At 43.9% G+C, this 15,677-nt stretch overlaps 1 protein-coding gene across 1 annotated transcript in view; it reads left to right on the top strand.

Moving 5' to 3' along the window:
* Positions 1–15,112, top strand: part of rab33a (RAB33A, member RAS oncogene family) — a 29,287-nt gene extending 14,175 nt beyond the window's left edge. The window contains exon 2 of the mRNA XM_070881970.1: positions 14,672–15,112. Within this exon, the coding sequence (XP_070738071.1) occupies positions 14,672–15,112 (441 nt within the window). The remainder of the gene's footprint in view (positions 1–14,671) is intronic.
* Positions 15,113–15,677: the final 565 nt, after the last annotated feature.

Below are 15,677 nucleotides of genomic sequence, written 5' to 3'. Positions count from 1 at the left end.
AGAATAACCTCACATTTATCCACATTATACTGCATCTGCCATGCATTTGCCCACTCACCTAACCTGTCCAAATCCCCCCTGCAGCCTCTTAGCATCCTCTTCACAGCTTGCACTGCTACCCCGCTTAGTGTCATCTACAAACTTGGAGATATTTCCTTCAATTCCTTCGTCTAAATCATTAATGTATATTGTAAATAGTTGGGGTCCCAGCACTGAACCCAGCCTGCCATTCTGAAAAGGACCTGTTTATTCCCACTCTTTGCTTCCTGTCTGCCAACCAGTTCTCCTATCCACCTCAATACATTATTCCCAATACCATGTGCCTTAATTTTGCACACTACTCTCTTGTGTGGGACCTTGTCAAAAGCCTTTTGAAAGTCCAAATAAACCACATCCACTGGTTCTCCCTTATCCACTCTATTAGTTACATCCTCAAAAAATTCTAGAAGATTTGTCAAGCATGATTTCCCTTTCATAAATCCATGCTGACTTGGACCGATCCTGTCACTGCTTTCCAGATGTGCTGCTATTACATCTTTAATAATTGATTCCAGCATTTTCCCCACCATCGATGCCAGACTAACCGGTCTATAATTCCCTGTTTTCTCTCTCCATCCTTTTTTAAAAAGTAGAGTTACATTAGCTATCCTCCAATCCACAGGAACTGATCCAGAGTCCATGGAATATTGGAAAATGACCATCAATGCATCTACTATTTCTAGGGCTACTTCCTTAAGTACTCTGGGATGCAGACTATCAGGCCCTGGGGATTTATCGGCCTTCAATCCCTTCAATTTCCCCAACACCATTTCCTGACTGATAAGGGTTTCCCTCAGCTCCCCCTTCTCACTAGACCCTCGGTCCTCTAGTATTTTCAGGAGGTTATTCGTGTCTTCCTTAGTGAAGACAGAACCAAAGTATCTGTTCAATTTGTCTGCCATTTCCTTGTTCCCCATTATGAATTCACCTGATTCTGACTTCAAGGGACCTACATTAGTCTTCACTAATCTTTTTCTCTTCACATATCTATAGAAGCTTTTGCAGTCAGTTTTTATGTTCCCTGCAAGCTTCTTCTCATACTCTAGTTTCCCGCTCCTAATTAAACCCTTAGTCCTCCTCTGCTGAATTCTAAATTTCTCCCAGTCCTCCGGTTTGCTGCTTTTTCTGGCCAATTTATATGCCTCTTCCTTGGATTTAACACTTTCCCTAATTTCCCTTGTTATGCTACACAGGGATGTACAATTGTTGTAGTTCATCCATGTGATCTTTAAATGTCTGCCATTATCTATCCGCCATCAACCCTTTAAGTATCATTCTCCAGTCTATCCTAGCCATTTGACGTCTCATACCTTTTGAAGTTTCCTTTCTTTTAAGTTCAGGACCCTAGTCTCTGAATTAACTGTGTCACTCTCCATCTCGATGAAGAATTCTACCATATTATGGTCACTCTTCCCCAACGGGCCCCGCACAACCAGATTGCTAATTAATCCTCTCTCATTACACAAGACCCAGTCTAGGATGGCCTGCTCTCTAGTTGGTTTCTCAACATATTGGTCTAGAAAACCATCCCTTATACACTCCAGGAAATCCTCCTCCACAGTTGCTACCAGTTTGGTTAGCCTAATCAATATGTAGATTAAGGTCACCAACGATAACTGCTGTACCCTTATTGCACGCGTCCCTAATTTCCTATTTGATGCCATCCCCAACCTCTACCACTGTTAGTGGGAGTTGTGTACAGACCACCAAACGCTTTCTGCCCTTTGGTGTTTCGCAGCTCTACCCATACAGATTCCACATCATCCACGCTAATGTCCTTTCTTACTATTGCGTTAATCTCCTCTTTAACCAGTAACGCTATTCCACCTCCTTTTCCTTCCTGTCTATCCTTCCTGAATATTGAATACCCCTGGATGTTGAGTTCCCAGCCTTGGTTACTCTGGAGCAATGTCTCTGTAATCCCAATTACATCATACCCGTTAACAGCTATCTGCGCAGTTAATTCATCCACCTTATTACGAATGCTCCTCGCATTAAGACTCAGAGCCTTCAGGCTTGTTTTTTTTAACACTTTGTCCTTTTAGAATTATGTTGTAATGTGGCCCTTTTAAATTTTTGCCCTTGATTTCTCTACCCTCCATTCTTGCTGTTCTTTCTACCTTTTGCTTCTGCCCCCTTTTTACTTCCCTCTGTCTCCCTGCATAGATTCCCATCCCCCTGCCATTTTAGTTTAAACTCTCCCCAACAGCACTAGCAAACACTCCACCTAGGTGCAGACCGTCCGGTTTGTACTGGTCCCACCTCCCAAGTAGTAGCTTTCCCAAGGCAATGCACAGGAGTGTTATCGGACAAAAATTGACACCGGGCGCAGTAAAAGAAACAAGGAGGTCTCCGGAGAATCCAAGACTCACCAAAAGAAATGGTTTCTGTGGCACTTGTTTGAGGCCACGCTAACACTGATGGTAAGAGAATCATTGCTGGTTGAGATGGATTGGTGCCAGGTAGGAATTGAGAGTATTGGGTACTGAGGTGCATGGGTGTGAAGCCCACGTACAAAGTATTTTACTCCCAGTTTTCCAGCCGCAGCACCCTGGAAGATCAATTACTGGAGACCCCCAGACAATCTGGGAGGGTTGGCAATCCTAACTGGATGTTTGCTTAAAAAGGAGCTAAAGATCTCCTATGGCATTGCTCATGTCTAGCCTAGGGCTTGGGCTGTGTAGCAGAAAAGTCAGAGTTGGCCATGTGTGGAAAGTTGGGGAAACACAAAGATCATCCCTGAATGGAAATTGGGAAAATGTGAAACTTGAGCCAAACTGCATGATTTGTGCTACATACGTGGCAGATATTTTCCTACCGATATGTTGGCTAGTTTCCAATACCTTATCAACATGTCAAACACACATCAGGCACACAATGCTTCAATCTATAAATCGAGAATATGTTCTTGGATCTAAAAATTAGGACTGAATAAGATGGCAGCAAAAACTGGATTTCTAAGTAATGTCCTGTTTTTTAGGGAGGCAAGGCACTTGCCTGACTCCAGTGGGAGTCTGATCAATATTTGCCAATTGGGCTCCTATGACATCCATAGGACTTTGATGGCTTTTTAACGGCATACTGAGAGGCGTGGCCACACCTGGTGCCCTGCTCTGTAAAACTTGACGGGCAAGAAGAGGAGTTTTCGAAGAGGAACATTTTTAGTCGAAAACTTTCCTTAGTAGCACCAGGAGGAACAGGAGTGCTTTCCCCAGCCCCACAAAGAAAGTCTGAGCATTTCCTGTCCTTGGCTTCTCCATTTCCCTTCCCACCTTGCCCACTAAATGCCTTAGATCCACCTCTCTTTGATTTACCTTGGTGCCAGCAGGAGTCCTCCAGGCCCCATGATTGTGACCTGCCTGAAGTCAGGCAGCTGCCTTTTGCTGGCATGTTAAGCAGGTAGCTGGCCAGTGGGATGTAAATGAGGCCAGGTTGGTAAAAATCAGCCAAGATTTCTCCCAGAGACTCCCGGATGAGAAGTATCCCAGTTCCCTCCACCAGGGAGTTGGTCCTGGTTTACCTAGCATCAATTTGGATTTGGTTGTATTATACTGCAGATCCTGAGGTTGGATTTAGCTTATTTCGGAGCCAATATGACCTCCCTGCAGCTGTGTAACTAGACATTGATTGGTTAGTCACCGAGTACTTATTTTGGCCATGGCATTCCTGGTAGCTCTGTTCAGGAGGGTGCTTTTCAGATGTGTGTGTGTCCACTAATTGGAGACTGGGTCCTTGTTGCATTGAGATGCCATATGAACAGGCTCCTCTGATCCCACTGCGCTGTTTGGGAACGCTGTTAACCACATCTTGGCTGGCATAGACAGAGAAGACTGCAGGCCTTTAGATGGCAGTAGTGTGGGGATGAAAATAATATATTTTTAAAGCGCTTGATTGTGTTCTGTTTGTTAAACATGTTGTGCTGGTTGTTAGTCTGAGTTGCTCTGGTGAATGTTTCCAGGTTTATTCACCTCTTGCTCACCTTTTTTGTGTGTTGTGCATGACTAAAATGACAGCCTCTTAGCTCTGTATTTTGTAGTAATGGTGTCAGATATCAACAGTATCCCATAAGCCTATTTTACCCTATGTCTGGAATGTGAAAAATTGGATGGTCATTGGAAAGGGAGATGAGCTTGAATTTTCCAAGTCCATCTAAATCCAAAATACTACAGATGCTGGAAATTCTGAGGCAGGGGTGTAATATATTTCTGCTTGGGATCACCAGACACCAGAGGGCGCCACCTTCGGATGTCATGCAGGCAATACAGCAAGTCAGATCTTGTACTTTTCTGAGGCGGAAAAAGAGATCGCGGACACACCTGGCCGGGGGTGGGGTTGATAATAACAGGACTCTTGTTATCACACTGGGAAAGGGTCTTAAGACTTGAAATGTTGACTGACTTCTGTTTTGCCACAGACCTGCTGAGTATTTCCGACTGTTTTTGTTTGGTTTGTCTCTCGGGTCTTGTGATGCTCTGACTGCTTGATCATTGACAAATTTAGTTTTCACTAATCAAATTTGATGAGCAGGTGGACAGAGTGACAGAGATAGCTCCAGCAGGGACTGTTTAATCCGGTGAACAAAGGGTTAATTGCAGGGTAAAAGTACAGACTGCCTGTGTGATTAGTTAATTCAGTATCTTACAGCAGGCCTTTTAGATAATCAGCAGACTAAGCACAAGGAGCATTGTAATGCTTTTATGCAGTTCTATCTCGTCTTATGAATTAAACACAAGGGAGTTGTTGATTGCTCTTTGGAAGCAGTTATGAGATGTGTGTCCTTCAGATAAATTGCTCCTAATCAGTGCACATGTAAAGCAACTACATTCAATTTAATGCTGGCCAGTGTCAGCACACCCTCTACTAATGTCATTGGTGAGCTTGTCATCTGACTCCTCAACTTGGGGATTCTCTGAAAAGAAAGAAGCCATTTCTGTCACAAGGATGCAGTGTTCTCTGCTCAATCATGCCCTATTTCTATGCTCCAACAATTCTGTAAAGCAATTTCTCCTAACTTCTTTACTCACTTCTTTTAGTAATAATTTTAAATCAATGATCCCTCATCACTGACTCCCCAAACACAGATAATAGCCATTTTACATTAACTCTATTAAAACTTAAAAATACAACCTTTTTATTAAATCTTCTCTTGTCCTCCTTTGTTGCAGTGGAAATAGTCTCTCCTCATAACTATAATTTCCCATCCCTGGCATCATTCTGGTGAATCTCTGCCATACACATAGAAACATAGAAAATAGGTGCAGGAGTAGGCCATTCAGCCCTTCTAGCCAGCACCGCCATTCAATGAGTTCATGGCTGAACATGCAACTTCAGTACCCCATTCCTGCTTTCTCGCCATACCCCTTGATCCCCCTAGTCGTAAGGACTACATCAAACTCCTTTTTGAATATATTTAGTGAATTGGCCTCAACAACTTTCTGTGGTAGAAAATTCCACAGGTTCACCACTCTCTAGGTGAAGAAGTTTCTCCTCATCTCGGTCCTAAATGGCTTACCCCTTATCCATAGACTGTGACCCCTGGTTCTGGACTTCCCCAACATTGGGAACATTCTTCCTGCATCTAACCTGTCTAAACCCGTCAGAATTTTAAACGTTTCTATGAGATCCCCTCTCATTCTTCTGAACTCCAGTGAATACAAATACTTTGGTTCGGTATTCACTAAGGAGGACACAAACAACCTTCCGGATATAAAAGGGGTCAGAGGGTCTAGTAAGGAGGAGGAACTGAGGGAAATCCTTATTAGTCGGGAAATTGTGTTGGGGAAATTGATGGGATTGAAGGCCGATAATTCCCCAGGGCCTGATGGATTGCATCCCAGAGTATTTAAAGAGGTGGCCTTGGAAATAGCGGATGCATTGACAGTCATTTTCCAACATTCCATTGACTCTCTGGATCAGTTCCTATTGAGTGGAGGGTAGCCAATGTAACCCCACTTTTTTAAAAAGGAGGGAGAGAGAAAACAGGGAATTATAGACCGGTCATCCTGACCTCAGTAGTGGGTAAAATGATGGAATCAATTATTAAGGATGTCATAGCAGCACATTTGGAAAGAAGTGACATGATAGGTCCAAGTCAGCATGGATTTGTGAAAGGGAAATCATGCTTGACAAATCTTCTGGAATTTTTTGAGAATGTTTCCAGTAGAGTGGACAAGGGAGAACCAGTTGATGTATATTTGGACTTTCAAAAGGCTTTCGACAAGGTCCCACACAAGAGATTAATGTGCAAAGTTAAAGCACATGGGATTGGGGGTAGTGTGCTGACATGGATTGAGAACTGGTTGTCAGACAGGAAGCAAAGAGTAGGAGTAAATGGGTACTTTTCAGAATGGCAGGCAGTGACTAGTGGGGTGCCGCAAGGTTCTGTGCTGAGGCCCCAGCTGTTTACATTGTACATTAATGATTTAGACGAGGGGACTAAATGTAGTATCTCCAAATTTGCGGATGACACCAAGTTGGGTGGCAGTGTGAGCTGCGAGGAGGATGCTATGAGGCTGCAGAGGTTAGGTGAGTGGGCAAATGCATGGCAGATGAAGTATAATGTGGATAAATGTGAGGTTATCCATTTTGGTGGTAAAAACAGAGAGACAGACTATTATCTGAATGGTGACAGATTAGGAAAAGGGGAGGTGCAACGAGACCTGGGTTTCATGGTACCTCAGTCATTGACGGTTGGCATGCAGGTACAGCAGGCAGTTAAGAAAGCAAATGGCATGTTGGCCTTCATAGCAAGGGGATTTGAGTACAGGGGCAGGGAGGTGTTACTACAGTTGTACAGGGCCTTGGTGAGACCTGAAGTATTGTGTACAGTTTTGGTCTCCTAACTTGAGGAAGGACATTCTTGCTATTGAGGGAGTGCACCGAAGGTTCACCAGACTGATTCCCGGGATGGCAGGTCTGACCTATCAAGATAGACTGGATCAACTGGGCTTGTATTCACTGGAGTTCAGAAGAATGAGAGGGGACCTCATAGAAGCGTTTAAAATTCTGACGGGTTTAGACAGGTTAGATGCAGGAAGAATGTTCCCAATGTTTGGGAAGTCCAGAACCAGGGGTCACAGTCTAAGGATAAGGGGTAAGCCATTTAGGACCGAGATGAGGAGAAACTTCTTCACCCAGAGAGTGGTGAACCTGTGGAATTCTCTACCACAGAAAGTTGTTGAGGCCAATTCACAAAAGATATTCAAAAAGGAGTTAGATGAAGTCCTTACTACTAGGGTGATCAAGGGGTATGGCGAGAAAGCAGGAATGGGGTACTGAAGTTGCATGTTCAGCCATGAACTCATTGAATGGCGGTGCAGGCTAGAAGGGCCGAATGGCCTACACCTAGTTTCTATGTTTCTATACAAACCCAGTTGATCCAGTCTTTCCTGATATGTCAGTCCGCCATCCCGGGAATCAGTCTGATGAATCTTCGCTGCACTCCCTCAATAGCAAAAATGTCCTTCCTCAAGTTTGGAGACCAAAACTGTACACAATACTCCAGGTGTGGCCTCACCAAGGCCCTGTACAACTGTAGTAACACCTCCCTGCCCCTGTACTCAAATCCCCTCGCTATGAAGGCCAACATGCCATTTGCTTTCTTAACCGCCTGCTGTACCTGCATGCAAACCTTCAATGACTGATGTACCATGACACCCAGGTCTCGTTGATGGCTTTAATGTCCTTTTTATAATAGGCACTAAAAACTGCACACAATACTCCTAACTGTGGTCGAACTAATATTTTGTATAAATCCATAATTACTTCTTCACTCTATAAAACCAAAATCTTATTTGCTTTTTTAATGGCTTTATCTACCTGCACTTCAAGGGAATTATGTATTTGAACCCCTAGGTCTCTGCTAATCCATATTATTCAGCATCTTTCCATTGTGTGTATTTGCCCCATTCCTTGTTGTTCCTCCCAAAATGCATTATTTCACACATATCCACATTAGATTGGGCAAACATGTGGCAGATGTATTCAGTAGATGCCTTCCTGAAGTCATTTACAGTCCTCCCCACGGTTTGCCAAATCTGCCAATAAATTGTGTAGCGAGCAAATTTCAAGATTGTGCTCTCGATCGTCAAGCCCAAATTATTTACATTTATGGATAACAAAAGTAGATTAACCACTGACTTTTGGGGTATGCCATTTCTAACCTAAAACACCCATTTACCCTAACTCGTTTCCCATCCATCAACTAGCTTTCCATTCATGCTGTTATATTTGCATTAGATATAAATCTTTCTAACACACCTCTTTTGAGACAGCTCATCAAATGGCTTCTGAACATTCATAATGGTCACTTCAAAAAATTCCATTAAACTAGAATTAACTCTTGTAGTGCCCAATGTTTACTAATTTTATCTAGCATTATACATTTTAAAATTTTACCCACAGCTGAACTTTTACTAAATGACCTAATAGTTAGTTATTTTATTCTTCTCTCTCATTTCTTGAACAAAGATGTTACATTGGCTACTCTCCAGTCCCATAGCATAATTTGCATATGTGAGGAGGATTGAAAAATTGTAGCTTGATCCTCTGTTATTTCCGCTCGAACGTCTTTCTATGGCCTGCATGTTTAAGAGTCTTGATGACCTGGATTTACTTTGTTATTGTTGCCACAGAAAATTATGGGACAGAAGTTCACATCTATGCCCATCCAATGCTATATTCCTGATCTCGACTGGTATCCCATCCAATTGGCAATTCTTCATGTGTGAATCTACCCTGAGTTTTGACAGGAATTTGAGTCCCATGTTTACTGAAGTTGAGCAGCTGTGCTAGCATCTGTTTGCTTGAAACCATTTACTTTTTCTTAATTGTGGACAAACTTTCTTGTGCAATGCTGATGAGAAGATGTCATTTCTCGCAGAGGAGTTTTGGCCATGGTTGTTGTTACGTATGTAATAACTCGATAGACTGAATACTGTGAACTAACACAGGTAAGAACCTGGCTCTGTTTTATTCGGGCACAAAGTGATTACATTACATGATGGTTTACCTTTTATACCTGGGCTGCACACACGTGTGTACAGCCCAATGACACCCGACAGTGGCGCCATCTGGTGGCTAGTAACCCCAAGCATACATACATGACAATATCCCCCTTTAAGATATTAGTAACAGTCTTTTTTGCAAATTGAGAAACTCTGGGGCTTTCTGCTCCCGAGTTGATCGTCTCAGTTCAACTCCAGCCTTGGGCAAGTGTTCTGAGTCTGTTGTGACTGGGGGCTGGGTAACCGATCTGATGGGAGTGGCAAAGACCATGTCAGGGATTGAAAGTCCAGATTCACTGATGACAGCGGAGTCCTCTGATGACTGAGGGTAGGTTGGTTGGTCACTGATTGTGTCTTCCTCAGACTGTTCCGGTTCATCCGTGTGCCGCAGTTTTATTTGATCAACATGTTTCCTGCATGTTTGCCCATTCTTGAGCTTGACGATAAACACTCTGTTACCCTCCTTGGCCATACAGTACCGGCGATCCACTTGGGACCTTGACCATAATTTAGTACATACACAGGATCGTTAACAGAAATGTCACGTGACACAGCAGCGCGATCATGATACCACTGCTGACTTTGACGTCTGTATTCAACATGATCATTCAAGTCAAGGTGGACAAGAGAGAGTCTGGTCTTGAGTCCTCTCTTCATCAATAGTTCAGCAGGAGGAACTCCGGTAAGCATGTGGGGTCTTGTCCTGTAACTAAGCAATATGCATGACAAGCGAGTTTGCAGTGAACCTTGAGTTACACGTTTCATACTCTGTTTGATGGTTTGGACACTACGCTCTGCTGGACCATTAGATGCGGGTTTGAATGGTGCTGACCTCACATGTTTGATACCATTGAGTTTCATGAACTCTTGAAACTCCAGACCAGTGAAGCAAGGTCTATTGTCGCTTACAACGATGTCGGGCAGGCCATGAGTGGCAAGCATGACACGAAGGCTCTCAAAGGTAGCTGTGGATGTACTGTATGACATGATTGTACACTCTATCCACTTGGAATATGCATCCACCACAACTAAAAACATCTTTCCCAGGAAGGGACCTGCAAAGTTGATGTGGATCCTGGACCATGGTTTAGATGGCCACGACCACAGACTCAGTGGTGATTCCACTGGTGCTTTACTAAGCTGCATGCAAGTATTGCACTGATGCAGACATGATTCCAGATCAGAATCAATTCCAGGCCACCATACATGAGACCTGGCAATGGCTTTCATCATGACAATACCGAGATGAGTGCTATGTAGGTCATATACAAGTTTCTCTCTGCCTTTCTTAGGCATAACAACACGATTACCCCACAGTAAACAATCTGACTGAATGGATAGTTCGTCTTTGCGACGGTTGTAAGGTTTGGTCTCACCACCCAGTTACTTGTGTATGGCAGACCAATCACCACTAAGGACACAACGTTTCACAACCGATAATATCGGGTCCTGGCTGGTCCAGGTCTTAACGTTGAGCTGTGACAGGGGTTCCTACACTTTCAAAAGCATCCATGACTAACAGTAGGTCTGCAGGTTGTGACATCTCCACCTCCGGTGTGGGCAACGGCAGACGGCTCAGTGCATTGGCACAATTCTCAGTGCCTGGTCTATGGCGAATTACATAATCATAGGCAGATAACGTCAGCACCCTCTGGATGTGAGTCGATGCGTTGGTATTGATACCTTTGTTTTCGGAAAACAATGAAATGAGTGGCTTGTGATCTGTTTCCAGTTCAAACCAAAGACCAAACAGGTACTGATATATCTTTTTAAACCCCATACACACAGGCTAGTGCTTCTTGTTCTACCATGCTGTAGGCTCTTTCCGCCTTTGACAAAATTTTGGAAGCACACGCAACAGGTTGTAGTTTACTCGACTCATTAGCTTGTTAGAGCATGCAACCAACTCCATATGACGAAACATCACAGGCCAATACTAGACACTTACACGGCTCATAATGTACCAGCAGCTTGTTAGAGCACAGCAGATTAGTAGCTTTCTCAAAAGCTCTGTCTTGAGACTCACCCCAAACCCAGTTGTCGCCTTTTCTTAGCAGCATGTGCAATGGCTCTAAAAGTGCTCAATCTAGGTAGGAAATTACCGAAGTAGTTGAGTAGACCAAGGTACAAACACAGCTCTGTCACATTCTGAGGCTTGGTGCATTTTTGATGGCCTTGGTTTTCGAGTCTGTAGGCCTGATGCCGTCAGCAGCAATTTTCCTCCCCAGGAATTCGACTTCCGGTGCCATGAAGATGTACTCCGAACGTTTCAGTCTGAGTCCCACTTTGTCCAGACGATGTAGAACCTCTTCCAGGTTGTTCAGATGTTCGGCGGTGTCATGACCTGTGACCAGTAGGTCATCTTGGAACACGGCGGTTTTAGGGATGGACTTCAGTAGACTCTCCATGTTCCTCTGAAATCTGGCTGCAGCTGAGCTAATTCCGAATGTAGATAAACAGTCCTTTTATGAGTGTTGATGCACGTAAGTTTCTTCGACGTCTCAACCAGCTCCTGTGTCATGTAGGCCGATGTCAGACCCAGTTTAGTGAACGACTTCCCCCCGGCTAGCGTTGCAAACAGGTCACAGTCTAAGGATAAGGGGTAAGCCATTTAGGACCGAGATGAGGGGAAACTTCTTCACCCAGAGAGTGGTGAACCTGTGGAATTCTCTACCACAGAAAGTTGTTGAGGCCAATTCACTAAATATATTCAAAAAGGAGTTAGATGTAGTCCTTACTACTAGGGGGATCAAGGGGTATGGCGAGAAAGCAGGAACGGGGTACTGAAGTTGCATGTTCAGCCATGAACTCATTGAATGGTGGTGCAGGCTCGAAGGGCCGAATGGCCTACTCCTGCACCTATTTTCTATGTTTCTATGTCATCAGCCTTCAGCCTCCTGTTTCAAAACTCAGTTGATTGTAATCTTGTAGTCTCCACAAATCCTGACAGTGCCATCATTCTTCAACACGGGAACAATGGAGCCGGCCCATTCGTTAAATTTGACTGGTGATATGACCCCTTCACGCTGGATCTGTCCAGTTTGATTTCGACCTTCTCCCTCATCATATACGGAACTGTCCGAGCTTTATGATGGACGGGTCTTGCATCTGAGTCCAGGTGGATCTGCACCTTGGCTCCCGTGAATTTGCCGATGTCTGGTTCAAACAGCGAGGGAACTTGCTCAGCACTTGAGCACATGGAGTATCCTCCTCCGACAACAACGCTTTGATATCATTCCAACTCCATTTGATTTTTTTCTAGCCAATTCCTGCCGAACAGCATTGGACCATTGCCTGGAACAATCCATAATGGTAAATCATGAACTGCACCATCATACGACACCTTGACTACTGCACTGTCAATCACCGTTATGAGTCCTTTAGGTACGTACGCAACTTGGCATTGACTGGACTCAGCTTAGGCCTCACAGCCTTAGTGTCCCTCAGCTTGTCTGGCTCATTATTGATTGACTCGCACCTGTGTCCAATTCCATCGATACCGACACACCGTTAAGTTTTACATTAATCATTATCGGTTGGCTCTTTGTTAGGAACTAATACAGTCCATACACTTCCTCCTCTGGTATCTTGGATTGCATATCCAGATCAATGCTATACTGGTCGTCATGCTCCATGTGGTGTGTCGCAGCACGCTTGCTCAGCCTTTACAAATGTACTGATGAGGCTGACGATTGCCCCTACAACGCCAACACGGTGAAATTGGATTAATTCCCATTGGCAGACTTTGGGCAGCCACAGCTTTCGCATACGCAGTCGAGTAGGCCCTGCCCTATGCAGCTCTGCCAAACGACGATACAATCTTGTTTACAGTACTTTCCGAGTTCCGATTTTCCGATGATATCTGCTTTAAGTTTTTGTCCGTCGCCATGCATGCCTGGGCAATCGTGATGGACTTGTTCAAATCCAGCGTCTCCGCCGCCAGTAGCTTACGTAGGATCACCTCGTGGTTGATGCCGATTACAAAGAAGTCCCGCAGCATGTCTCCCAACGCGTTTTCGAACTTACACGGTCCAGCTAGATGTCTTAGGTCGACAATGAATTCCGACACATCCTGGCCCTCAGAACGAACGTGCTTGTAGAATCGATATCGTGAGATGATGATGCCACCTTCTGGTTTGATGTGGTCACGTACCAGATCACACAATTCCTCATAGTACTTGTCCGTTGGACTTACAGGTGAGAGAAGATTCTTTGAGTCGATAGATTTTTGGACCGCAAACTGTGAGGAAGACCGCCCTGCGCCTAACTGCGTCAGTGGTTTCCTCTATTTTGATGGCCACGAAGTACTGGTCCAGGCGAGCTGCCCAGTCCTGTCCCTCCACGAATCTCTCCAGAATTCCAATTGTGCTCATTTTTGCATGCGAAGGTTCTTAAGTTACCTCCTTGTCAAATATTATGCATGTAATAACTCTATAGACTGAATACTGTGAACTAATACAGGTACGAACCTGGGTCTGCTTTATTCGGGCCCAAAGTGATTACGTTACATGATGGCTTGCCTTTTATACCTGGGCCGCGTACACGTCCTACAGCCCAATGACCTCCGACAGTGGTGCCACCTGGTGGCTAGTAACCCCAAGCATACATACATGACAGTTGTATTGCCCCAACCCTTGGTTTCAAAGGTATAAAGGTGGTCGTTTGGGAACAGGTTACCTAACATGATGTGGGAAGACCTATTTATTGGAGTATTTTTTTTATAGCATCAATGTGGGATGCTCTTTTGGCAGCTTTGTGTAAATGGAAGGGGTGGGTAGATGTTTAACTATACAGACCAGGTTTGATCCTTATTCTGTGCTGAGTTAGCTGTTCATATGGATGTTAACAATCCCTTGGCACTATTCAAAGTGTAGAGAGTTATCATATTGGCTTGGCCAACATTCCTTTCTAAACCAGCACCACCAAATGAAAACCTAGATGTTTAATGGATGGGTTGAGACAATGAGAAATTTCTCTTGGGGGCAGGGGAGTACGGAGATGGATCCTTGCTTAAAAGCTGTTCATCTCCAACATCTTCTAGTTCTGATGAAAGGTCATCAGCCTGAAATGTTAACTCTGTTTCTATCTCCACCGATGCTGCCTGACCTGAGTGTTCCCAGCATTTTCTGTTTTTAGTTGATCTCATTGCTGTTTTGTGGGATCGTTGCTAAGCGTAAAATACCTGCCATGTTTGCCTATGTAACTGCCATTACATTTCAGAGTAATTGATTTTTATATGAAGTGCTTTGAACTGTTTTTGAGATGTAATTAAAATGTTACATACATGACTTTCTTTTCCTTTCCTATCTGGTGGAACAACAATAGGTGCTACATTTGGTCTCTCTCCCCATGGGCTAGGAAGTGGAAAATCAAGGAACGTGCTTGTGCAAGTATAGGATCCATCTCCTCACTCCCCTGCCCCAAGAGAAATTTCTCATTATCTCAGCTCATCCATTAAAAAGCAGTCAGATGGTTCAGGATGGGCCACTGGAGGGTTGCTAGTATTTATAGAGCTACATTCCATCACGAACCACTTCTTTCAAAAGAGGAGGAAAGAAAATTACAAGAGGGAAAATATATATTATTTCCATCAGCATGTTCTATAATTTCTTCCCTTTTCTTTTTAGATTCAGGTCTGGGATACGGCTGGCCAAGAACGATTCAGAAAAAGTATGGTACAACACTACTACAGAAACGTACATGCTGTAGTGTTTGTGTATGATGTAACAAAACTGGCCTCTTTTGAAAATCTCAAAGCATGGATTCAAGAATGCAACAGCCATTCGGTTTCGCCCAGTGTGCCACGGGTCCTGGTTGGTAACAAATGTGATCTCACTAACGAGATACAGGTATCTTCCAACATAGCACTCCGGTTTGCAGATGCCAACAACATGCTTTTGTTTGAGACATCGGCAAAGGATCCAAAAGAAAGCGACCACGTGGAATCCATTTTCATGTCTCTGGCGTGCAAGCTGAAGGCGCAAAAAGCATTGACGTTCCGAGAGATGGAGAAAAGAGATGGGAAAGTTCATGTACAGTCAAATGCTAGGAACACATGTCCATGTTGAATGGCTTAGATCGAGGAGCTGAGAGTGAAACTATTAGACTTTGCCTGTGTCAGTTTGCTAAAACTGTTTGCCTGTTCTTTAATGTATATGACATTTGAGAAAAATTGGTGACTTTTTGGGGTTCCTAAGACCAAAAAGCTCAACTTAATCAAAGTTCTTTTATAATAAATCTATAACCCTTTCAGTGATTTAAGCTAATTTGATAATAAACATTGCCACCTGGAAAAGTATCTTGTGAAACACTGCCAAGTTTGTAAATACGCAGTGATGTGCACGGTGATATGGTGGCATTGCCAACTGTGTTGTTGAAGTTCAGGTGCATGAAATATAAGGGCTATTCCCACAATCCCATGCCCTCTGCGGAAAGCCATGTAGAAACGAAATGCAGGTTGGAGATAAAGCAACAACATTGAAGCCCTGATACTTTAATCTGTGCTCCCTTCTAGGTGCATAGCATTGTGCAATTACTGCAACCCAGTGGTTCCATCATAGCCAAAGGTTTGAGTTTTGGAGCATGCTGTTCTAGGAACTGCAATTCTTGAAAATTTCCACTCCTGAAAACCAA

Source organism: Pristiophorus japonicus, chromosome 6, assembly GCF_044704955.1.
Source record: "Pristiophorus japonicus isolate sPriJap1 chromosome 6, sPriJap1.hap1, whole genome shotgun sequence".
In the NCBI taxonomy this organism is placed as follows: domain Eukaryota; kingdom Metazoa; phylum Chordata; class Chondrichthyes; family Pristiophoridae; genus Pristiophorus; species Pristiophorus japonicus.
The sequence above is the reverse complement of the archived record's forward strand: the minus strand, read 5'-3'. Positions and strand labels throughout refer to the sequence as shown.